We start from the raw sequence: 25,793 nt of genomic DNA on the forward strand, positions 1-25,793 counted from the left end.
TATTATATATCAAATGTTCTTTTTTGAGTATGTGTACAAAGCTTATGCCGTTTTAGAAAATTCTGCAGCCAGCCACACCTGGTTTTAGACAGTGCTTTTTTGTGTATTTTCACTACATAAATCAAATACTGAAAAGGAAAGACTTGTCCTAATCCTCACACTAATTAGACAAGAGAAAAGCCCTCTTCAGACAGGAACACTATAATCCTAACAGACTTTATAAACACCTAAATCCCAAATGAGACCTATTTCTGGAAGTGCTGATTTATACATCTAATTTTCACTTATTAAATTTAATTTCTTTCAGGTAGAAAACATCTCATTTACATTTCATGTCAAACACAGAACAGCTTAATTTGCAGTTCCAATACAGAATTAGTTTATCAATGTTAAACCAGGTGTAGAAATTGTAGAGGGGGTAGATCTTGCTTAGCAGTATAGTCATAAATTACCAGCAGGCCATTCACTCTTAAATTCTTTAAATGATATTATAGCAAGCATATGAGAAAAAAACAAAACAACTAACCACTATTTCAGGAGTGCAAGTTCTTCAAGTTTGTAAAAAGTCATACAACTTCAAAATAGGTTTTTGTTTCTAGAAAACATATTATTGGTATTTGAAAGTCACTTTCCACCTGGCCTGTGATTCCATCGTATATGCCATATTTTATTGATGAACTCAAGAAATCACACATTTTCTGGAGTCCATGTCAGCACTACTTGCAGCTCTGATCTTCTCTGTGAAGTAAGAAGAGGAAATGCTTGACATGCTCCACTTTTTACAGTGTCAGACTAATCTAACTGAAGGATGGTCAGTCACATTTTAATGGTGTTTGCAGAACAAAGGAGGGAAGCAGAGTCTGTGCATTTTTATCTTCCTTTAGAAATCTCACGTTGCACCTAAACTCTTCCTCAAGCAACTTCACCCCCTTCCCCAGCCAGAGCAGGTTCCCAGTAAGGCAGAGATTGTCCCTCAGCTCCGCCACAGTCCCACCCCCTAGCAGCCATGGGGACCGCAGAACTGCACAGAGGACACAACTTACCAGCTAAAGGCCGAAATCCTGCTTCCACCAGATCTTCGTAGATGTGCTTGACAGGGTTCTGGTGAGCCAGCAGTACACCGTGTAACCAGATAAGCAACATTCTGTTTCCATGTTCCTTATAGCTTTTTTTCCCTATGCAATACACAAAGTATTTGTTGCATATGGTGGTAACAATGTATTTTGCGCTTTTGCCGTTCTGAAGTTCTGAGACATTTTAAAACCTACTTATTTGCTTGTATTTCCTTTCTCCCCTAGAAGCGAAAGTAACACTGAGGTTTACAAAGGTTAAAAAAGCCCCAAACAAAAATTCTAGTTTTATCATAAGGCTACTGTAAGGAGAGGGAGCGGGAAGCTAATACATCTTTAAATTGTTTTTTTCCTTTCATTTTGGCTCAACATGTGGAAATACACTCTGGAATAGTGGTAAACACAAACAATGTGTGCTATAGAAATAGTTCTTTCCCAGTGCTTGAGATGCCTGAAACCAGAAACTGCTTTTTCATGGCTGTTGTGAAGACAGAGTGTGAACAAGGTCTTAGTGTGTCACGAGGTTCCCCAGGTCCTCACTTTGTAGCATGATCTGTAAGACCACTCCATGGTGCTCACTGCCTCTGGTTTTCTACAGGACCACTTCCCAGGAACCAGGGACAAGGCTTCTATCTATTCACTGCTCTTTTTCATAAGGTAAATAAGAACAGCACAGGCAGTACATATCTGTGATACCCAGTTTAAAAAGCAACTCTGCCTTGTGTTTTTTATAGCTTATAAATTATATCTAGCCATTCAGATGTTGTTACCTGTCCATTGTTCTTCAATAGCTTTAATTTGTTCATCTGTGAACTTCCAGCGCTGGGCAAGTTTTTTCCATTCCTGGGGTTTTAACTGGTTGTATGCTAGATTCCACAGGGCAGAACGTATTTGCTTGGTCTGTGTACTATGATCTTGTTTGAAAGACAAGCCAAAGTCTGACCCATCATCACTATCAGCTAGATTTTCCTGAAAAAGAAACCAGATTATAAACATTTAACTGAAGCTGGGAATGTTTGCTTAGCGAGCAGTGAACAGTGTGTCCTGTACAGCCATATGTAGGTACTGACAGGTGATTTGCTCAGTGCAGGAAAAGGAACCATTTTTGGCTATTAGAGCTCTTTGGAAGATTGTTTTAGCATAGATGGGGTTGTTACAGTCTGAACAGAACAGAAACAAAGCCCTCCCGCGTCTATTGCTATGTCTTACTGAGTTAAATGCAAAATAAACCACTTTCTTTCTGTGATGCTTGATACCCAAGAGCAAGTACTACGCTAGCATTGCTGTGTTCCTTGGCTCTCTCTGCCTTATATGTCATGTTTTGAACATAGTTGGGTTTCAACCACCGTTCTTACTCTCCCTGAGAAGAGGCAGTGTTGGCATGGCACTTGCTCACGCCGTTCCTGCCTCTGCCCTGTCAGCTCTGCTTGGCTGAAGTGGGACTACCAGGTCATTTGGTGGCAGCATAGGTCCTTGGGTTTAGGTTGCAGAGTCCTATTTGGCAAAGTGCCTGAGCACCAGTAAGCATGTGCACATTGAACCTGGATCTAGTTTTATTGCCTACATAAGCAAACCCAGGGAGAGACCAAAACCACGAGCATTTTACCCTCCAGATTAAAAGTGATTTTGCTACCTTATGAATGGCTCACCTGGAACAGGAGTGATGAGGTTGTGTCTTTGGGCACCTCTGCAAAAGTCATGTCTAGCAGTGATTTCAGCCCTCGCAGGGTGGTGCCAGGGAAAAGCTTCACCGCTAGTGTAGGTGTGTTCAAACTACTTTGATATTCCAATTTGTTTACATGCTAGTCCTGTTTCTAACAGGAGGTTGATCAAGGATTACAAAGCAGATACCAAGCAAAGAAGGAAATGGCAGCATGCCACATTTGAAAAGTGCTAAGCAAAAATCATTCCATTCCAGATTAAAGTCAGAAAAATACAAGAGGGTTATTTCCTAATGTTATAAGAGTCTTGCAAGAAAAAAAAAAAAAATAGTTCAATTAGCATTGTCACGTATGTTTGATTCCATTTTTCTAGTGCAGACTTTGTTTCATGCTTCCTGACACATGCAAGGTGGGGTTTGGGACATTCTACAGGATGGCTTCAGGCTCTCCCTGGTTTAGCGTTTCTCTTCTGAAGTTTAAAATTTAAAAAAGAAATTTTTTTATTTTTTTTATTTAATAGGGCAAACAACAAAAAAATACCCCTTTTTTTTCTCTTCCCTTTGCAGCATTACAGCTTCTCTTTGCTGCTAATTGTGTGTCTAGGCAATGACCGTCAAAAGCAGGCTGGGCAGTGATAGAGTGGGGCTAGGCAGAAGCAGTAAATAGAGAAAAGGGCAAACAGAACAAAATGTTCTCACACAAACCAGTATTGTGCACTATTTCATAGCAACATGACATTTCCTTTTGTAACTAATGCCTTGTCACAGGAGATAAGTCATCTCAACGTGACAAAAAGACAAGTTCCTACATTAATGGTTTAAAAATGCTGTAGTTTCCTGAATGGCAACACCACCTGAACAATGTCATATTCCATAACTTTAAGATCTAAGCTGCTCCCAAAGGCTGTGCTTTTAGCTTCAGGTGGTGGGATACTGACACTTAGGTTTATTTTTCCCAACATGTCTGCAGCTCTCGCAGAAAACCATCTGCTTAAGCATGTTTTCTTTTCCTCAGACAGTTCAGTAAACAATGCCAAGAGGTTAGGAGCATTACAGGCTCACCGCTGTCAGATGTGGCATGTCTTCTCTGGCAGCAGATGACTTCTAATTCTCCTTTAAACAACATATAAAATATTGTACCTGACAACTCCAGCTGAACCGGCACAGATCAAATATGCACAACATAGGGAATGTGTGCAGGTGTTTTTCATGATAATTGATCCAGGTCTGTGTTGTACCAGCATGATGCCCAGCAACATTAAGCGTCACAGATTTGAACATGCAGGGGTGGCAAAATCCAGGCTAATTCATGTACCTACGCTTGGACAGGATCAGTGTCTTTTTACTGCCCTGGGAGGCACTTGGCTGACCTGGTAAAACAAACACTCCCTAGCAGGAAGCAGGAATGAGAAGGAAGTCACAGATTTGTGGGGCAGCTCAGCAATAAGAGTACAACAGCTGACAGTCAACTGGGTTCCTTTCACCAGTCCTTTTGCCCTGGTTTGCTAGCTCTGGTGCTCATGGAATAAATAAGCCTTCTCAGAATTCTAAATGGTCCCAGTTAACACCCTGTGACATGAGATGTCCTGAATTTTCAAGTTCCATTTGGGCTGAGTCAGGGTTCCAAGGCATGAGCCTAGATGGGCCTCAGCAGCAGGCCAGCTCCAAACACTCCTTTGATTTTAAGAGGTACTAAGCTTACTTTTTCTTGTTCAGACATCACCTATGGAGTGTGTACAGATTCATAAGTGATATGGAATAGTCAACACAGGCCAAAATAATTGTCATCTACACTCTAATACATCTAACAAACAATGGTAGGACAAGGGGTGATGGGTTTAAACTGGAACATAAGAGGTTCCACTTAAAGTTGAGAAGAAACTTCTCAGTGAAGGTGACAGACACTGGAACAGGCTGCCCAGGGGTGTTGTGGAGTCTCCTTCTCTGGAGACATTCAAAACCCGCCTGGACACATTCCTGTGTAACCTCATCTGGGTGTTCCTGCTCCAGCAGGGGGATTGGACTGGATGATCTTTTGAGGTCCTTTCCAGTCCCTAGCATTCTATGATTCTGTGACTCTCAGCCCTTTACCGAGGGCCATCATTAAAGAGCATACATTTAAATAACAGCTAAGGAAAGAAGGTTAGAAATTCAATCAAAGGTCAATCTAAGCTGTGTCGTTCACACTTGTTGCCTGGTTCTTTCCCACTTCATTGATTTTTTTATAATTAACACATATAAAAGAGAAGAGTGGGCTCCTGCCAAGGCAGCTGAACTCTCACTAGCAAAGGAGTGAGACACCCACATTCCTCCATTTTTCAGCCACAGGTTTTGCTGTCCCAGAGGACCAAAGATCAACCTGGATTTAGGTCATCCCAGCCCTGATGCTGACAGCACAGTTTGAATTTAGGTCAGAATCTCCCCCCATCCCTTTATGTCTGTGTGTAGAGCAGGATACACGAAAATTATAAGATCTGCCTACAATTTCACAGCCAGTCAGGAATAAAACCCGGCTGGGGTAGACACCTTCCCATTCCCAAGCCTAATCTCAGTTCATCAAGGCCAGTTTCACAACCTGCCAAAAGGAACCACCGTAGGAAAAAGGCACTTCAGGATCAGAATCAGCTTTTCCCTTATAGTTCTCCTCAGTGTAAGGAAAGACATCTCTTACCTGTTTCATGGCATAGTATCTTTCTGCTTTAATGATCATATCTACAATGAGGGCGTGATTGCTCCTTGATGCCACAGCTAGTGCAGTTTTCCCGTGCTGAAAGCAGAAGTAGTGAATTGGAACATTATATATGTGAGGATAAGTATAACATAGAAGAAACAAAGGATCTTTGTTTACAGACCCCCCCCATCCCGTTTTTTCAAGAGAACGTATTACCACAATTTTATGGCTTTAGGGTAACTACAATCAAAGTTCTATGCTTTGCACGAGCTGCATTTCCTCAGCCCAGAGATGGTTACTTTTCCCCCTCAGTGAACTCCCCCTAAAGTATTTCTGGTGAGGTACAGCTGTTTCCAGAAACCTCCTGCACTCAGACTGGTGCTTACTTTCTACCAGCTTACACTCTCCGGTCACTGCTTCCAAGTTCATGCAAGCCCAGGCATCCACAGGCCGAAAACTACCTCAAATACAGTTCATTCCCAGGTTATGGTTAAACTGGCATTTCAGACCAACAGGCTGGCAAAGCTGGAAACCTCCAAATTTAAGGGCAAACCTGCATCTTGTTTTGCATAGTGAAAGAAGCTGGTTCACACAACGGAAAGAGGGTGCAGGAATTACTTTCTTATGACAACTGAAGTGAGCACAACTGAAGGTGATGTTTCATGGGTATGAAAGCCAGCAAAAGGGCTTATAAGCTATTGCTTTAATTCCAGCTGCAGAGGATTGCTCAGTTTATCTGAACCCATCCCTGCTGTCAGCACTTTGATGTCAAGGCATCTCAGTGGCTCTGAGGGGTTCCCTCTGCAGTTGTCCAGCTCTCTCTGCAATTGTCTATTTTGAGCAGATTTGCTGAGTGGAGCTGCCTCAGATGTAAATGTTCATGATATTCTCCACATATAAAGTGCTAGACATTCTAGAAAATTAGACATAAAAGAAGCCAACTCTTTAATTAGATGGTTCAGTAATTAAATTATAAGGCATTTCAACTCTCCAGCTATTATAAAATTCTCTATTATATACCTTTTGAGTTCTAGCTCCTCATTCCACATGTGCTGTGCATTTCACAGGGAAGTGGAGAGGTGGAAAAAGGCAGTGTTTCTGGCCTCCTGTGCTTGTGCAGACGCCACTGGCATCCTGAATCCATATGTAGCACAGCAGTCTTGCACACAGGGAGCACTCTCCCCACTATCAATCACAACCAACGACAATTGTATCTGCAGACGGGAGGAAGGAAGAGCTCCCAAGAGAGCATTTCCTAAGCTGTAACAGCTTGCAACTCACGCAGATGCATGACATGTTCCAGAGACTGAGGACTCCTGCTGCCAGGGGATGGAGGCCAGCAAAACATTGTGCAATCAAAGCAGGCTCCCCTTTTTCCTTCCTCATATTCAGAAGGGACATGAATATTTTTAGCATCTCAGCACCAATTCAGTTTAAAGAGGGCTGTACTTGCAAATGTTCCCAGCAGTGGCATGGCCTCAGGCATCATCCAGCAAAAAGGCAAGGGAAGAGCTTCTCCAAGAAATAAAACCAATGCAGAAAGTTGACAGAACTTGTGCTGGCTCAAAGCCGTATTCTCTTAATATGCCCTGAATTCTATCAACACTGCTGTAATACCAGGGCACTATCTGGCCCAAAGGCTTGCAGGTGCTTAAGGACAAAGTGGGCAATTAGAAGTAATTTTCTCTGCCTGCCCTTGGAATATGAATAGTTTCAGGGAATCATAGAATCATTTTGTTTGGGAGACCCTTAAGATCATCAAGTCCAACCATAACCTAACTCTAGCACTACACCATGTCCCTAAGAACCTCATCCACACGTCTTTTAAACACCTCTTGGGATGGTGACTCAACCAGTTCCCTGGGCAGCCTGTTCCAGTGCTTTGTAACCCTTTCTGTGAATAAATTTTTCCTGATATCCAATCTGAACTTTACCTTGTGCAACTTGAGGCCATTTCCTCTTGTCCTATTATTTGTTATTTGGGAGAGGAGACCAACACCCTCCATACTACAGCCTGCTTTCAGGTAGTTGTAGACAGCGATAAGGTCTCCCCTCAGCCTCCTTTTCTCCAGGCTGAACAGCCCCAGTTCCCTCAGACACTCCTCACAAGACTTGTTCTCCAGGCCCCTCACCAGCTTCGTCTCCCTTCTCTGAACTCTCTCCAGCACCTCAATGTCTTTCTTGTAGTGAGGGGCCCAAAACTGAACACAAGATCCAAGGTGCGGCCTCACCAGTGCCAAGTACAGGGACATGATCACTTCTCTAGTCCTGCTGGCCACACTATTCCTGACACAAGCCAGGATGCTGTTGGCCTTTTGGCCACCTGGGCACACTGCTGGCTCATGTTCAGCCGCTGTCAATTAACACCCCCAGCTCCTTTTCTGCCAGGCAGCTTTCCAGCCACTCTTCCCTGAGCCTGTAGCGCTGCCTGGGGTTGTTGTGACCCAAGTGCAGGACGCGGCACTTGGCCTTGTTAAAATTCTTACAATTGGCCACAGCCCAACAATCCAGCCAGTCCAGATCCTTCTGTATGGCCTTCCTGCCCTCCAGCAGATCAACACTCTCATCCACCTTGGTGCCATCTGCAGAACTGGCCCCAATAATGAGCCCTGGGGAACACCACTCATGACCAGCTGCCAACTGGATTTGACTTCATTCACCACAACCCTTTGGGCATGGCCATCCAGCCAGTTCTTTATCCATCACAGAGTACACCCATCCAAGCATGAGCTGCCACCTTCTCCAGGAGAATGCTGTGGGAAACAGTGTCGAAGGCTTTAGTGAAGTCCAGGTAGACAACATCCACAACCCCTCATCCACTAAGTGGGTCACCTCATTCTAGAATCACAGAATGTTAGGGATTAGAAGGGACCTTGAAAGATCATCTAGCCCAATCCCCCTGCCGGAGCAGGAACACCTAGATAAGGCTACACAGGAATGTGTCCAGGCAGGTTTTGAATGTCTCCAGAGAAGGAGACTCCACAGCCTGTTCCAGGCTCTGTCACCCTCACTGTGAAGAAATTTCTTCTCAGATTTAAGTGGAACCTCCTGTGTTCCAGTTTGTACCCATTGCTCCTTGTCCTGTCATTGGCTGTCACCAAGAAGAGCCTGGCTCCATCCTTGTGACACTCACCCTTTACATATCTATAAACATTAATAAGGTCATCCCACAGTCTCCTCTTCTCCAAGCTAAAGAGACCCAGCTTCCTCAGCCTTTCCTCATAAGGGAGATGCTCCACTCCCTTCATCATCTTTGTTGCCCTGCGCTGGACTCTCTCCAGCAGTTCCCTGTCCTTCTGGAACTGAGGGGCCCAGAACTGGACACAATATTCCAGATGTGGTCTCACCAGGGCAGAGGGGGAGGAAAACATCTCTCGACCTGCTAACCACCCCCCTTCTAATACACCCTAGGAAGAAGGAAAACAAGTTGGTCAAACAGGACCTGCCTTTCATAAACCAATGTTGACTGGGCCTGATCACATGGTTTTCTTGTACAGGCCATGTGATGGCACTCCAGCCGATCTGTTCCATGACCTTCCCTGTTACCAATGTCAGACTGACACACCTGTAGTTCTCTGTATCCTCCTCCTAGCCCTTTTGCCAACACATTTGCCAACTTCCAGTTAACAGGGACCTTCTCAGTTAGCCAGGACTGCTAATAAATGATTGAAAGTGGCTTAGTGATCACATCCACCAGCTCTCTCAGTACCCTTGGATGTATCCTGTCTGGCCCCATAGACTCGTGGGTGTATAAGTGGTGAAGCAGATCACCAGCCATTTCCCTTTGCATTACTGGTGCTTCGTTCTGCTCCCCATGCCTGTCTTCCAGCTCAGGGGGGTGGGTACCTGGAGCACAACTGGTCTTTATTAAAGACTGAGGCAAAGAAGGCATTTACACTTTCTCCTCGCACCCACCACAGGGTGGAGGTTCTCCTTAGCCCTCCTTTTGTTGCCGATGTATTTATAGAAGCATTTTTTTTGCCTTTTACTGCAATAGAAAGGCTCAGCTCTTGTTGAGCTTGGGCCCTTCTAATTTTCTTCCTGCATAATTTCACAACATCCTTATATTCCTTCTTAGTAGCCTACCCCTTCTTCCAAAGTTTATAGATTCTCCTTTTATTCCGGAGTTCCAGCCGAAGCTCTCTCTTCAGCCAGGCTGGCCTTCTCCCTGCTGGCTAGTCTTTTGGCACATGGGGACAGCCTGCTCATGCACCCTTAAGATTTCCTTCTTGAAGAGTGACCGGCCCTCCCGGACTCCTTTGTCCTTCAGGACTGCCTCCCAAGGGACTCTGTCAACCAGCCTCCTACACAGACCAAAGATTGCCCTTCAGAAGTCCAAGGCAGCAGTTCTGCTAAGCCCTCTCCTAACTTCTCCAGGAATAGTAAACTCGATCACTTCATGACCGCGATGCCCAAGAACAGCCTCCAGCCATCACATTGCCCACATGTCCTTCTCTGTTTACAAACAACAGGTCCAGTGGGGTGCCTTCCCTAGTAGGCTCACTGACCAGCTGTGCCAGGAAGTTGTCTGTTGTCTTCCATGCACTCCAGGAGCCTCCTAGACTGCTGCCTCTCTGCTGTGTTGTATTGCCAGCAGACATCTGGTGGGCTGAAGTCCCTCACAACAACAGGGGCTAGTGATCGTGAGACTTCTCCCAGCTGCCTGCAGAGGATTTCATCCGCCTCTGCACCATGGTTGGGTGGTCTGTAAGAGACTCCAACCAGGATATCTACCTTGTTGGCCTTCCCCTTGATTATTACCCATGAACACTGGACCCGGCTGTCACCCTCATCAAGCTCCAGACAATCAAAACACTCCCTAACATCCTCCCTAACATCGAGGGCTACCCCTCTTCCTCTCCTTCCTTGCCTGTCCCTTCTGAAGAGTTTATAGCCACCCAATGCAGCCTTCCAGTTGTGGGAATCATCCCACCATGTTTCTGTGATGGCAACTACATTGTAGTTTTTCTGCTGCACCGTGGCCTCTGGTTCCTCCTGTTTGTTGCCCATGCTGGCTGCATTCATATAGATGCACTTCACCTGTGCTATTGATCCTGTCACCTTTTTGCAGTGAGAAGCTGTGAGAGGCGGTGATTCTTAGCCCACAGTGTGAGTGTGGGAGGCTGAGGTATTTGAAATAATTGTCTCAAAGCCTGTTTGCTGAAATAATATGAATTACTGTCTGAAAGCCTGCTTGCTCGAAGGAACAAGGCAGGAAGATGTTTACTCATGGTGCCTGCTTGTTGTGCTTGCTGTAAATACTTGCTCTAAATGCTTAATCACAGTAAGACTTAATTACCGTGAGCTGTGTAGTGCAAAGAAAGTCATGTAAGGTAGAATATACTTGATGACCATGAGCTGCGGCTTGTGGACTCAGAGCATGCTTAAAGGTCATGTGAGCTTAATCGAAGCTCAAGCAGTATCAGCCACCAACATCTGGGACCAGGCCAGCAGTTTGTCCAGGCAACTCCTGTCACCAAGTGCAGTAAGAAGCTGCATGAAAAGACCTTTTGTGTGGCCATCCACTACTGAGGACCTGAAACCTGAGACCTTCCAGTACCAATGGGACAGATGGAAGACAACACTGAATCCAGATGGTGCTTATCTCTTGCTTATCTTTTTCTTATCTGCTCAAATACATGCTTCATTTTCCTTCTGAATTTCATTACTCTCTCTCTCTCCATTCCACATAATTAATTGATGGAATAAATTGGCCTGATAGGTGGCATTTAACCTCCTTTCTCTCTCCATCTCACTCTTGGGATCATTTTGAAACCTTTCTGAGCCCGAAATCAGACCAGGACACTACAGAAGCCCTGATTCCTTTGTGGCCATTCTCAGGTGCTTCCATGGTTTCTAACAGATCTATAACCCTTATGTCTCTTCTACCACATGGCTCTGGATCCCCTACCTCCACCAAGACAGCAGACAAAGGGGCTCACTAGCACCCCATCCCTCAAATGCTGGCGTACCACCTTTGGGTTTATCTCTGCTACTTCTGGTTTTCTCTCCTCCCCTCTTCAAACCTTGTTTAAAGCTCTTTCAATGAGCCCTGCTAACTCCTGCCCAAGGATCCTTTTCTCCCTTTGAGACAGATGTGCCCTCATTTGTCATCAGCAGACCAGGTGTCATTTAAACCAACTTGTCATCAAAAAACCCCAAATTCTGCCAGTGACACCAGTCCTGCAGCCAGCTATTGATCTGGAGTGTCTTCCTGGGTCTTCCCTCATCATTTCCTGCAACTGAGGGGACAGAGGAGAACACTACTTGTGCTCCTGATCGCTTAACGGTCATGCCAAGGCTCTGAAGTCTCTCGATTGCCTTTGGATTTCCCTTTTCAGTCTCATCACTGCCTACCTGAAAAATTAGTAGAGTAATAATCTGAGGGCTGCACCAACGCACGAAGTTTTCAGACCTTTAACCCTGGCCCCAGGGAGGCAGCAGAGCCCCCTAAGAAGTGGGTCCAGTCTGCATATAGAACCTCCTGTTCTCTTCAGAAGGGAGTCTCCTGTGACAATAACCTACCTTTTCTTCTTTATAGCAGCTGTTTTATGAAGGGCATAGACCAACTTAATCTCCACAGCACCTCCAGCTTAGTTAAACCATCATCCTCTGTATTGTTGTTTGGTTCCATTTGCAGAGCCTCATACCTGTTGTGCAAGGGAAGCTGGGCAGGTAGTCACAGCAGAGACCGTCCTGCTGTGCCGGGCAGAAGCACGCTGCCATTGTCCCCTATCCCTTGAGCCACCATGTTCCGCCATGCAGATAGAGGATAGTGAGTGTCCTATGCCCTGTCTACCTGCTGGACCTGCCTCAGGGAAGACAGGGTGCAACTCCAGAGATCTATTGCACTCTTGCACTCCCTGATATTCCTCAACCTACTCACCTGCTCCCCGAGCTCTGTCACTAAGCAGAGGAGTTCCTCTACCTGGGCACACCTCCCACAGCTGTGCTCACTGCTGCCATCCAGTAGTGGTATAAGAGCAGGGCACACCCTGCAGCCTGACACCTGGGTGGCAGCATCTTCCCACCAGGTTCTGGTCTGGGCAGCAGCATCACTTGTCGTGGGTGCCGGCGTAACAGAGGGTACGCTTTCAGACAGGTGGACACCATACTCCCTGGTTGAGCTGGCAGAGCTTCCCTGCCCTTTCTGCAGGCCCTACTGCACAAACTGCTATGCAAACTGCATTCTCCCACTCTGCTTACCTGCTCTGGTCACTAGCCCTCCATAGGCTGCTTTTTAAAGGTGTGGTAGCAGCTGCCCCAGCAATGCCCAGGTCTCGTCAGCAACTCTCGCCAGAGCCAACGGCTCCTAGTGCTGCCCTGGCAGTCCCCTGCCTCAGAAAACACCTGCCTGCACCAAAATCTGCTGCTTTTGCTGCAGATTCAGATCCAGTCTGCGATTCAGATCCCTCTGGTGATAGGTAGAGAGAATTTTCTAATTGCCAAGGCACTGTCCCTGTCCAAAGTGGACAAGACTTCATTCTGGGCCAACCTGCAGGAGAATTACATCTCTCTGGCTAGCATAGGCATGACTCTGAATCAGAAGGCTTAACTGCAATGCATTATCTTACCTCAGCCTCCCAAAACATATCAACCGTGTCACCCACACTCAGAGCCCAGAGCCTCACATCAGGCTTGAGAAGAAAGAGATGATCCCAGACCATAGCTTAACTTCTCATCAGGACAACTTGTACATGAAAATTACTTTTTAAAATTAGTGAAGAGCCAGATTTTGCTCATGATAAACATAAAATTTTTCAACTCAGTCATAATGAAAATCAATATAGTGGTAACATTATAAAAAGGGAAAAAACAATCTTCCAGTAATTTAGTAACATTTGTAAATCCTGGATTTGGTACTATGTCCTTTCAAAAGCACTTCCCCAGAGAGTCTTTGCTTTGGTACTCCTTCCAGCTGTTGCCATTCTTGCCTCAGTCTTTCCAGGCTGAACTTCAGCAACAGAGTCTAAGCACCCACCTGAGCAGATCTGGGACAGCTTCTCAGGGACACAGCACCATCACTTGCAGATGGCCCAGAGTTCTAAAGGGTAAACTTGCTGTCACTGCAATTAGTAAAGCTGGCAGTACCTATGCGTCTCCTGGCAACGAACCTGTCTGCAGGTGCACTGTTTAAACAGCTAAAGGCTGTTTTTCACACTATACGCCTACTCCTTTTTTCCATCAGAGGTCTCTGGCAGTATTGTATACCCCTCAAACTATGGAACTTGGAAGATTTACAGCTCTTCACTAAAACCATTTGAGATCTCTGAAATCTGCAGGTATGGCAGTTTTAAAAGGAGACTTAATCTGTTACAGCTAACTGTTAGCTTTACCTAGGAAAGACAACTGGCAACAAGTGCTTCCTGCATCTCTGCCAGTTTATAAAACAAACAGTAAAATAATGTAATCCTTGCATAGGTGAGGAACATAATCTACCTTATCCGTGGTCTTGAGTTTGCAGCCTGCCTTCAGCAGCACTTCCACCAGCTCCACATTGCCAAGATCAGCTGCCAGATGCAAAGGGGTTTCCTGCCTCTGGAATTAATGACACCAAAGAAATACAATAAGCCAAACTCCCTCCTGGAAGCAGAGTGCTCACAATCTGGATCTAAACAAGATTCACAACAAGAGACAGCCTTGGCTAGAAAATACTGAACAGAATGAAATAATTTAACTTTTAAGTGATCTGACTGCCAATTCTGCTTCAGAAAAGAAAAGGGAGCATCTGGGATCTCTGCAGGAAAACCGGGTGGGAGTTCCATCCGGCTGAGGAAAAAGTTGATGTCATGCCCCTCTAATGTACTGTAACATAATGAGCTCTCTCTCTTCCCTCTTAAAACAAGGTGTTTTAGACAGAGTGCTTCATGCAACTGCCAACCCTTGCCTATACTGTCCTCTTCGGTAACCTTTTCCCTGCTGGTATTCATGCAAAGACAACTGGACATCCATAATTTTCAATGGTACATTGTGCCGCAGTGCACAATGGAGTTTGTTAGCCAACCATGCCACAAACAGTTATATGTAGCTGAAGTCTAAGAAGTCTACCTGCTCCATAACAGGTTTGATGAAACTTAAACCACACACACCACACACAGACATTAAAAAAAAAAAAAAGGCATTAGACAAAACTAGACAATAAAGAAGTACAGCTAAAGGGGCATCCAGCTTCACATCTAATCTTTGCGTCTGAAATGAGGGTTGTGTAGTCTCCACACAGCTGCATATACCCAAATGAAACCTATTTATTTATTTATCCTTCTACAGAATGTTAGGATGAGAAATTCCAGCCACCTATAGTTGTAACAGAGCAGCAGATAAGATAGCTGTTGTTTCTGGAAGCCCTGCATGTCTGGACAAGTCCCGTAGCATGTTTCATGTGACACAACATCCCTTTAAGGTGAATGTTTTTGTGCTTGTGCTTGTCTGATGTTGCAAGTCTACATTCTGTAGGTCTAGTTAGAGAACTTTTTTGGCCTTCAGACCTTACCTTAAAGGTTGCAGGGTCAACCACCAAGACCTAACACACCAAGAAACACCAGACTCAGGGTTCCACATTGGAGTCACTCATCAGCTCTTTTATGATCACATCACCTCATAAATTTCTCCCAACAGTATTTTCTGCAGTAATTTAGAGATATGTATGTAGCTATTGTGTATAACTTCAGACATGCTAGAGACAAAGCACAAATCATTTCTGAAACATGTGTTCAAGAAGGTTACAAAATTTTCTGGTTTGTGTGACACAAGAGCTTATCTTCATAATTGCCCACAGCTGCAAATGGCAGCCTCTGCCTCCCACAAAAATGTGTATAAGTCAATCTTTAGCAATAAAATGACAGATGGAAAGGGCCAAACTATAGTTTCTCAAAGACTAGTCCTTGTTACTCTCTTGCGGAGCAACCCCCACCTGTCACATGGGAAACCAAGGTGTGTTTCTCCAAACAGAACAATAGTGCCCAATGTGGGACTTCACAGACCCGGTGGGGAAGTGTTTCCACAGCTGAGAAATAGGGTTGATGAGGAGGGGGAAGAGACATTCTCTTTAAAGCACCACAGCCAGCAGGCTGGTCTATACTCAGCTGGTGCCTCAATGTCTGCATAGTCCATTATGGCCAGGTCGCCAGCATACAACATCCACAAGATCTGTACAAACTTCTGCCATATGGACCATGAGCTCTGGATGTCATCCAGATCTTTGGAGGCCTGGTTGTCACTGTAGACCATGTCCATCACCATTAACTCCTACATAGATAACTTATTCTGTGGTAGTCTACTTGTCTTGCTGGTTTACAATGCCTTCTTTGAGGAGATACCTTGCCTTCACACTTGATAAAAGCCACGTCCAGAGGCTCACAGGTGGGCTGTCTCTCTCTGATCCCTTTGTCACTCCCATAGTCCCTTGTGATGGACCCCAGCTGCTGGGCTTCCCTACCTTCCCAGTACTGGAGCAACCAGGTAGTAATGTGCTCACCTTGCTCATGGATTAATACTTGCTGCCTGTCTCATACAATGTTCAGGTTGGGGACCAGGTAGTTTCTGCCTCTTTTGTCCTTCCTGTTTCTTGCCTGTCTTGTCCTGCTGCTGGCCAGGCTGTCTCTTCTGACTCTTCCCTTTCCACCCATCAAGCAGGAGCTGCTGCTTTTCTTACTAACCAAGTCAATGTCCACTTCCACCATTTCTTCTTGAGTACAGGAGCAACTATTACACTTGAGGGCTGTATTTCTACTTAAGCTTCGCTGTGTGCCCTCAGATTGTGTGACCTTTTCAATGTCCTTACGGGTGGCTTCAGATCAGGAGACCTTTCAGCATCCCTTTGTGTGCTCCTTGATCAAGAGATCCTCTTTCTCTTTTGAAGGTACTGGATGGCAGCTCAGTAGACATGGATCAGACATCAACACAGCATTAGAAGTTACTGTGTTTCATCAAGGCAGGGAAGGTGTACCAGTTACCTGGACTACATGCCCGATCAGGCATGAATTCTCAAGATATTTGAGGCAAATAACAGTCCCAGACACCTGCTCAGCTCCTCCCACACACCCAGCCACCCAAGGATCGACTGGCTCTGGGCACATTCCTGTGCGGCATTCCCAATTAGCTGCTTAACCTTATGAATGATAATCAAAAATCAGGTTCAAGACACACACTAATATGAACACCCTGATTATACAAGGATATTCAAGGAGCTGAGAGGCCATTACAAGAAGGTGGGAGACACCTATCCTGGAGGACAAGAAAGGGTAGGTGCCTTTTGTTCCTCTCTCCACAAAGCATCTCTCAAAGACAAAAAGGGGAAAGGTGTAACTGTTCACTTTCTCTATGATATGTTTCTCTGAGTACCTGGATAGCAGTAGCGTGGGGCCCAAAAATATCAGTGTTTTTATCACAAGTCTTTCAGGCAAAGCAAGTGATACAGCAAAAGCTGAAAATGGTGATGAACAATTATAGGAGGTTTTGTGCAGCTAAAAAGGGATCAAGCAAACCAGCACCAAACTGAATACATGGCCTTCCACAGAGGACGGTATCCAGTACTTCAGGGAATTCGTGGTGGTGGAGGTGGTCTGCAGCAGAATGGTTAACAACCAACCAGGCCACCATGCAGAGGCCAAACAATCCTGGTAAAGGTGGGGAAAACAGAAGGTGGCATCCCTGTCTAGGCTCAAACCACTGACCTTTCAATTAACAGCCAAAGAGTGTTAACTGATTGCACCACAGAGACTTGTAACCTCATCTCTCACTCTGATGTTCTGTGTTGTAGAGCATCATTTTGGTCAGCTCTGTTTATGTGCTTGGTTGTGTCCCCTCCCAACTCACTGTGCACCCCCAGTCTATTCACTGGAAGGGCAGAATGTGAAACAGAAAAAGCCTTGCTGCTGTGCAAACACTGTTCAGCAACACGTAAAACACTGGTCCCTTACAGAGACTGTTTTTGTCACAGATCTAAAACACAGTATAGGGGCTGCTGTGAAAAAAAAATAAACTCCCACCCAAGTGACATTCTGAGATCCCACTGAGATCAATACCACTGAGACATTTCTGTCATTTATTATGCATGAATTGTAACATTCAAATAGTAAACTGATCCAAACATTTTCTGAGTATGTAGCATTTTGCTATCTTTATCTTGTACAAACAATATGAGCACAGTGTGTACCAGTGACTAATACATATGCACACACGCAAAAAATTAAGGAGGGAACTGCCTCTTCCTTCCTATTCTTTTGTACTTTCCTTTTAAGGAAAAAAAAAATAAAATAAAATCAAGCAAAATCCATATAATCTCCTCTTTACCAGTGAAGTTATACTAATTTCCAGGTTTTCTTACGTGATTTAAGGCGTTTATATCATGGTTGCTATCCAAGAGGCTTTTTACTACTGGTAGTTGATTACTGATGACTGCTAGATGGAGAGAGGAATTCTTCTGCTGTAGAGGGAAAATAATAAACTATTAAACTTGGGTACATTATCAGAAGTTCATTCAAACAGGAAAAGAGGTTCTTACTAAAATCCACCAAAGATGATACACTCCAGCAAAGGTTCAAGACTGCAGAAAACACACCTTGAGGTGCAGAGTTAGCCCAAAATGGCAGCCTGCTCCTGCAACACCTACAGCAGCAGGCAAACAAATACAGCTGAAAAACCTGGAAATGTTGAGTGCACGGGGCGTGTATCAGTGTGTTACCATTCAGGAATGCAGCAAGACACTGCTTTTATGTGTTCATACCTCGAATGTACTGCTACACTTGGCTGACAATAGGGAGGTTAGGGTAATGTTACTGTTCCCTCAGAAAATTGGGTTTGCCCACAGTTGAATAGACAGATTAATTCTGTATTGAGCAAACCAATGTAAAAATCTACACTCCAGGAAAAAAAATCTTGTCACATATTGCTGATTGAAATACTCTTTATACTAAGCTGATTTGCTGTCATATTTATAAAAAGCAAATTACAGCTAGAAAGAAATTAAGCCTTTTTTTAAAATTTGAGTGAGTATTCATGAAAATAACTGAGACACAGGTCCAAGACCAGTCACAATCCAAACATTAGATTGGCAAGATCGTGTTAAACATGTGACTCATCAGTTTCTTGTTAAATACAGCTGAAAAATAATTCCATAGCAGTGCCATTCACAGGTGCCAGATACCAATTCATTAGTGCCTTTATAAACCACAGCCATTTCTTCTAGGCTACAGAAAAAATAAAGCAAGTGCTTATACAACACTGCACTGGAAATGTTTCCAAAAGCTAAGTCACAATTTTATGAGTTACTTCTCCTACAGAAAGCCAATGAGAAAGAACAGCACAACAACTTCCTGATCTTTAAAACAAATCATTTCAAGCAAAACATAAATTGGTCTTCCTTGACAATATTATGCAACAGGCCAGTGATTATGACCGATAAGTCATGAAGCCCATTTTCCATTTCCATCCTGTACTGTAGAGATGGAAAATCCCAGATATGACAAAAACTGTAATATCTAAATTGAGGCAAGTTTTGACTTCAGGAATATCTCTTTCTTTTTAAACCCTAAAGAATAGTGGGATGCAGATTTTGAAGGCATACGCTTTGAGTGCAGAGGGTGAAAACACTGAAGTGTTCATTAACCTTTATTCAAAATCAGTTACAAGTGTTAACTCTTTGCCCATAGCACACAGGGATGCCTGCATTACTGCTGCTTATTTCAAGCAGGGTATGTTGCTTATCTTCCCACAAGGCCCAGTTCTTGGCTTAGCCTGGCCAACTCTACGCTGCTCTGCACCAGTCTGCCCAGGTATTCACTGTGTTTCAGCAACAGGACCTTGGCTTTGTTGGTCCATACATATTGTTAATCAACACCCATAAACCACATAATGATGTTTATAGTGAAAAAATAAAGGAACTAGTTAATCTCATTCAGCTGCTTGAATTCCCAAGGAAGGTCATAAAAGACAGGACATGCTGAAGAGAAGCAGAAAAGTTGTGTTGATTTACACTCACCTCAGGCTTAGGAGCCAGGTCAATATTCTTATCAATAAGAAAAGTAACCAAGGATAAGTGTCCATTCTGAATTGCAATCTGCAAAGCACTGCTATTGTTCTGAAAGAAACGGTATAGGCAGCAAAAACTTATGGGTTTTTTGCTGGAAAAACAATACTAAAGAGAGCTATCAATACACAATCTTTTGTTTTAACTTGTGTTATGATCTGCTCCCTCCAAAAAATGTCCTTTGATAAAATGATGTAAAATGAAATGGATCAGCAGTTAGTGTGATGTGATTTTGTAAATACTGAAGGAACTTCCCATTTTTACTATATCACAACAAACATGCTAAAACCACTAGTATTCTTTAGTCCTTTTCAATCTCTCTTAAGAAAGAGATAAATCAGTATTGTCAGCTGTGCCATGGACAGCGAAAAATCCAACATGTCTCCTAGTCTTATACATTCAGTTTGACCTTTAACAATAATGTACAGTCATATTAACAAGCTTTTAAAAAATAAATCAATAGACAATTTTCTCTTAATTCTGCTAAAACAAGCAAGCTCTCAGTCTGCTGGAATCATAAACTCCTTGCAGCAGGCAAGCCAAGGCCATGGACTGGTGTCCAGGAACCAGATATGGAGAACAGGTTTGTCATCAGATCAATCATATGCACTGCCAAAAAGGAGAATTTTTCAATTACCCTGGTTTGTTCCATTTCTTAGCCATATGTTTTACTGTTGGACAACTAGTAAATAAAAAACCTCCGCCACAGTACTCTGCCAAATATATCTATGCTGTTTTTCTTCTACATCAGTTTTATTCTGTGAGCACTCTCTACATTCTCATTTCTATTTTATTGATTTCTTTATCTTTTCACCATTTCATAAAAATAAACATAGGAAATATACTATTGGTACATAGAGAAAAGGGAAGAAAAGGGTTCTTCCCACAGCCCAGAATGTCCCAGTACCTGTGTGCTGGAGGCATACTGTGTACATACGTGAGTTAAAATGTTGATGTCACTCCCTGCTTCCAGTAGGAGTTCAGCACATTTTTCATGACCACCTTCAACAGACAAGTAAAATGGAGTTTCTCCCTTCTAGAGCAATAGAGAGAGAATATCTGTTCCAATTTAAGCCGCATGACTGTAAGGATGTGATATAAAACAGGGTAGCTCGATCAGACTCATTCAGCCAAATACAAAAGAGGAGATGGTCACAACACAACCTGAATGCTCCTAAAGTAACACTTGGGTAAAATGGCAACTCACCAACACTTCAGCGACGGATGACATTAATGTTGACGGATGTCCAATAAGGTTTACAATATAGATAACTAGTTCATAAATATTAATTGTGCTCCTTTTGAAGATGATTGCTAGCAGCAGGCACAGAAACAAAGATGGTGGGTAGCAATTGCTGTTGTTCAACACCACTAACACACTAGCACATACCATAAGTACTGATTTCTGTCAGTCAAATGCCATGGATTTCTGACAAATTCCCAGCTCTAGCACTAGTGATAAGGAATACTTCTGGCATATACTTCTGCTGCATATTTGTTTCAAATCTTCTCACCCCAAAAAAGTCTCTATGTCTTCACAGCAAGTCTCTAAAATAAGTTGCATCAGCTGCACAATAATTTAATCTCTGCTTCTCAACTCCTAAAATACACAAACGTTTGCTGAAAAGTACCTTACTGTTTCAGCATTTACCGAAGCATCAATAAATCCTGATTTTGACTTGAAGTCCTGCCACCATTACTCTGGTAAACTTATTATAATACATTTTAGTGCTTTGTGCATGCTGGGGAAAGAGACACTTGTTTATCAACAGAGCAGAACATGTCCAGTTGGACAGGAAGGTTGAACACCAGCCATGGCAAAGCGGGACACAAGCAGTACAAGCTTTGCGTGCAGAAGCAACAGCATTATTAAACCAGGCTTGGAAACATGAGGACATCACATTTCACAGAGGCTTGTGTGCCTGAAAGCTTGCATACCTGGATAAGAGAGAACCCTCAACCCCTAAATCTGTTGCTGATTAAAGAAGAGGAGGGCCTTGGGTAAGAGTGGGTGTCCCTTCCTCATTTCACCCACTGGGCCAGCAGAACAGATGGTCAACTACATGGCAGGTTTCTGCAATGGGCATGTCAGCCCACAGGAAAGTGAATTAACTCACCCAGTTCATCCCAGCTGCCCCACAGAAGAAGGAGAAGACACGACGATCCTTTGCAAAGCAGGAACACTGAGCTGCGTACTTAGTGTGCATTTCATTCTGCCACCCCTCCTTTAAGCCTTAATATTATGCTCATGAATGCATCAGCTCAGGGGTACAACCTTCACAGCTAATATGCAATTTATTAATATGCTGGCTGAACTCACCAACACTAACCCTGAAAAAAAAAGTTGGACAGGCAATGACTGGAGCCCATTTTGTGCAACCAGTTGAGATCAAATGAACAAGGTGCAAATCTAAGACCTCTTTGCTGAGGTGCCTGCAATGTTATGTACTGGGTATATATGTTGAATTGACTCAGGGAACAGCCTAATTGGAAACAGTAAAAGGAATGGGATCATGTAGCAAGAACTGCTGGAGGGCAGGAAGCAAGGTGGAGGTTAGGTCCTCCTCTTTCCTTCTACCAGCAGATAGGGCTTGTGAGACAGAGGGAGGACCATTGTGTGAGGAACAGAGGACAGAGAAAGAGACATTGAAGGAGATAATAGAGCTGAATTTATTGGAGGAGAAACAATTAAACAGGATGCAAACAAAAAAGCAGCAGAACTGATGAAGTCTACTCACTGCAACGTTTATTCCATTGAAATGTTATTTTTAATCAATTTTTCAAATCTCAGACTTTATCTGTTTTAATAATTTCTGTGTCCTTACCTGATTGAGTTCATTTATTTCCTCCCACTGTTCAAGCAGAATTTCTACAACTTTGCTGTGACCATTTTTGGCAGCTAGATGCAATGCTGTGTTTCCCTCCTTGAAATTAAAATGTCAGATAAGATCATTTAAAACCCAGAGTAAAGTTGAAACAATAAGTAAAACACCATGTACTTAAACACAAAGCCTTTGGTCTTTCCACCTCTTTTTTACATACAAGGAGGAGACAGATCCACACAGCATGTTCCAAGATTCAGACTAATCTGAAAGGAACCTTTTCATATGTATGCAAGCACTCAAAAAGATCTAAAATTCTGACTCCTGAGGAATGAATCAGAATAAAACTTTGGACACTGGTTCCTACAAGGATGGGGACATCAAGACCCCAAAACCACTGTTTTAAAGATAAATAGACAAAACCTAGGTAAGTATATGTAACCTTGTACTGGCCTTGATGCCAATGTCATAATCTTCAGTCCTCTTTGCCATCAGTACAAATCCTCACTAGCTAATTAAGGGGAAAAACCAATATCAACCGAAAAAAAAAAACCCAAACAACCCCATCACAACCAGCACACCAGCAAGCAAACAAAACCAGGGTCAGCTATATAATTAACAGGAAGAGCAACAGCTTTTGAGCTAAAAGACACAAGAGCACAAGAGCAAGTATAGAACTTGCTAGAAACAAAATGTATGTTTGTTAATTGATGATGACAGTGCGATTGTTTTCAGTGACCCATGAGATGCATTACTGGAGCTGCTGTCCTGACTTACTTACTCTTTAGGATCTCAGCATTCACCTCTCATTGTTGCTGCTTTGTATGTTCAGCCTGCTATATGCCTGGGAAAACACTTATTTAACTGCTGCTGATAAACTACTTAGCACATTAGACTCCAAGTTGAGCTGCACCTTCTGAAGTATCATCAGAATTAAAATTAAAAAACAAAAAAATTTAAAAGGCATAACTTCCTGTGTGCTTATTTGCATGGTTATATGAATGCAGTATGTGACCATTAAACAATTTTTAATGTATTTCTTCTTGCCTCAGATGCAGAGAAATACTGACATGCTCGTTCCACAAACAGTAAAGTAAAGGAGTAAGGAAATTTAAGGGGAGATTTTGAAAAGTTATTCAGACACCTTAAAATGCAGTGTCAAAAGCAAGCTCAGCCAGATTGAAGTGTTTAGGCACTTCTGAAAAACGGGTGTTTATTTGCATCTTGAAGTATTTAAACAACTTTGAAAAATTAGTCACGCAGGACTCAGCAGTGACACACAGACACAGACACAGCTGAGCAGAGCAAAAAACAACTGGGAAACATGATCTCCTGATACAAAGGCTGACATCTTAGTTACCAGACCTTCTCACTTCTCCCAACAGACAGCATATGCTAGTCTTGCTTTACATTAATTATTAATGCATATGGAAAAGTGTCTTGGCAATAAGAGCAGAAGTTTCACTGTCCTTCCTTAATTACTGAAAAATCATCATCCTTATACATTTGTTGGTCCAACATATATCACTGCCACCACTGTGATACCTGCACAGCTTATTCATGTCACTTGGTTATGAAGTAACTACACTGAAAAAAAATAATCTTTCACAAGCACATTTTTAGTTGTACTTCTGTGGAAAATAAATCTTTACCTTATCTTTTTCAGATGTAAACAGCTTCAGAGTAATCAAGTTTTTTATCATGTCAACATGGCCTTTCTCAGATGCCAGAAGAAATGGCTTTTTACCTTTCTAGAAAACAGAAAGAAAAACAGTGTTACTGAAAGTAAAAACACTTTGCTTCCAGTTACTAGATATTTGGCATGTACATATGCATATCTGCATAAAAATCTATATGTTGTATGACTAGGTAAATCAACAAAATGTAGATATATACAAGAAGAGTAAGAATTTTTAAAAGATGCAATGTTTTCTTTGTGAAAAATATTATACACCAGATTGTGCACCTGAAGAAAATATTTGAGAACTGTTCAGAATGGATAATAGGGTAGAAAATGTCCTCAAAATATTTAATTATTAATTGTTCTTAATATGAAACTATTTATCAAAAGAACTGCCTCATTAGAAGTCTGAGTATGCTCAGAAACAGGCAGTAAAGAAGTTGCAAGATTTATTTCCATGACATAACACATTTAATATGAATTCTGCAAGTACAGACCACAATGACTGCATCTCAGAAGTTTCAACCAGGAGGCTTGAATTTAATGCTGTGTATTAGGGGGTTGTGTTCATGGTGGTTAAACTAACAAAAACTTTTCCAATCATTTGCGGTTCAACTGCAGAAAGTTATCTTGATGTAAAATAATACCACTGGTCAGACAGTGAGGTTATCTAATCAGTTATCAAAGGCTACCTCACAGTGGCCTATGTCAAATGTCTAAAAAAAAAAAAAAATTGCACAAAAGTAATAGATCATTATTAAATAAACTCAACACGAAGAAAAATCCTCTTTACCCTTTCTTTCCCAAGGCCTAAACCACAAAGGTTTGTTTTGTTAAACTCTGTTTTGTCAGCCTTGTCAAGCTTAGGAAAAATTCGGAATTTTGTACCATCAGGTCTTTAAAATTCAGGGCTCAAAAAGAGCTTAGGCGATCTTTGTTTTGGTGACAAATTCCACAAGAATAGTTTTGCCTCATGTAAAGATAAAATATCCTACTTAGCCATGTAAGACTCCAAAGTGAGATCCCAGTATAGTGGGAAGGGAAAATATAAGCACAGCATACCTGGTGAGGACAAGACCCTGGCACTGTTGAAGACCTGGCCCACCTCTGCAGGATAGTTTTATGTTCTACATTGATGAAAGACGCCCGTGTCACAGCCTGCTCCACAAAGGGCAAAACCAACCTACCCCATGCCAGCACTAAACCCATCAGAGGAGCATGTGGTTCCTCTGCAAACGTGTACTAGAAAATGGGCAGTCGCTGCTATAGGTAGGATGCACATGGGGAAATATTGGAGGAGACAAGAGGACTCAAGGGAAGAGACCCAAGAGGAGGTACACCTGCAGAGGGATCACAGCTCATGGAGGATCCCTTGTTGGAGCACAGGAACACAGTAAGAAACGAGGAGCAGCATAAAAAGGAAACCCGTGTGGACCTACCCCAACCTCCTCTTCCTCCCATTGTTCACCAATAGGACTGAGCATCATGTGCCACAAAACAAAGGGAAGCAGGGGAAGGAGGAGAAGTGTCTGGAGTTCACCTGAGACAGACAAAGAAGTGTTTTCCTTAGGTGATTGTCTGGCTGATTGTCTTACTTATTTCTCAATACCCAAACCAGTAATTGAAAGTGTATGTAACTGGCAATAAATTAAAATACATTGGAATTCCCTAAGGGGGGATTGTTTTTCCCACAACAGATGCCTCATGACATCAAAGAAATAAACAGGAAGAAACATACTGTACCCCATCAGGCTTGTTCAACTCATTGAGATGAAGATCTTGAAGAAAATAATCAACAATTTTAACACTGTTGTTCTGAGCTGCAAAGTGCAGTACATTCATTCCTTCCTGAAAAAAAAGAAA

At 43.0% G+C, this 25,793-nt stretch overlaps 1 protein-coding gene across 1 annotated transcript in view; it reads right to left on the reverse strand.

The window, feature by feature from the left end:
* Positions 1-679: 679 nt before the first annotated feature.
* Positions 680-25,793, reverse strand: part of ANKDD1B (ankyrin repeat and death domain containing 1B) — a gene marked incomplete at both ends in the record, with an annotated part of 33,023 nt that continues 7,909 nt past the window's right edge. The window contains 11 exon segments of the mRNA XM_080362385.1: positions 680-738; positions 1,044-1,175; positions 1,841-2,039; positions 5,402-5,497; positions 13,841-13,939; positions 17,727-17,825; positions 19,380-19,478; positions 20,365-20,463; positions 22,253-22,351; positions 23,902-24,000; positions 25,674-25,778. Coding sequence (XP_080218511.1) covers positions 680-738; positions 1,044-1,175; positions 1,841-2,039; positions 5,402-5,497; positions 13,841-13,939; positions 17,727-17,825; positions 19,380-19,478; positions 20,365-20,463; positions 22,253-22,351; positions 23,902-24,000; positions 25,674-25,778 — 1,185 coding nt within the window.

This window comes from Nesoenas mayeri (genome assembly GCF_963082525.1).
Source record: "Nesoenas mayeri genome assembly, chromosome: Z".
Lineage (NCBI taxonomy): Eukaryota > Metazoa > Chordata > Aves > Columbiformes > Columbidae > Nesoenas > Nesoenas mayeri.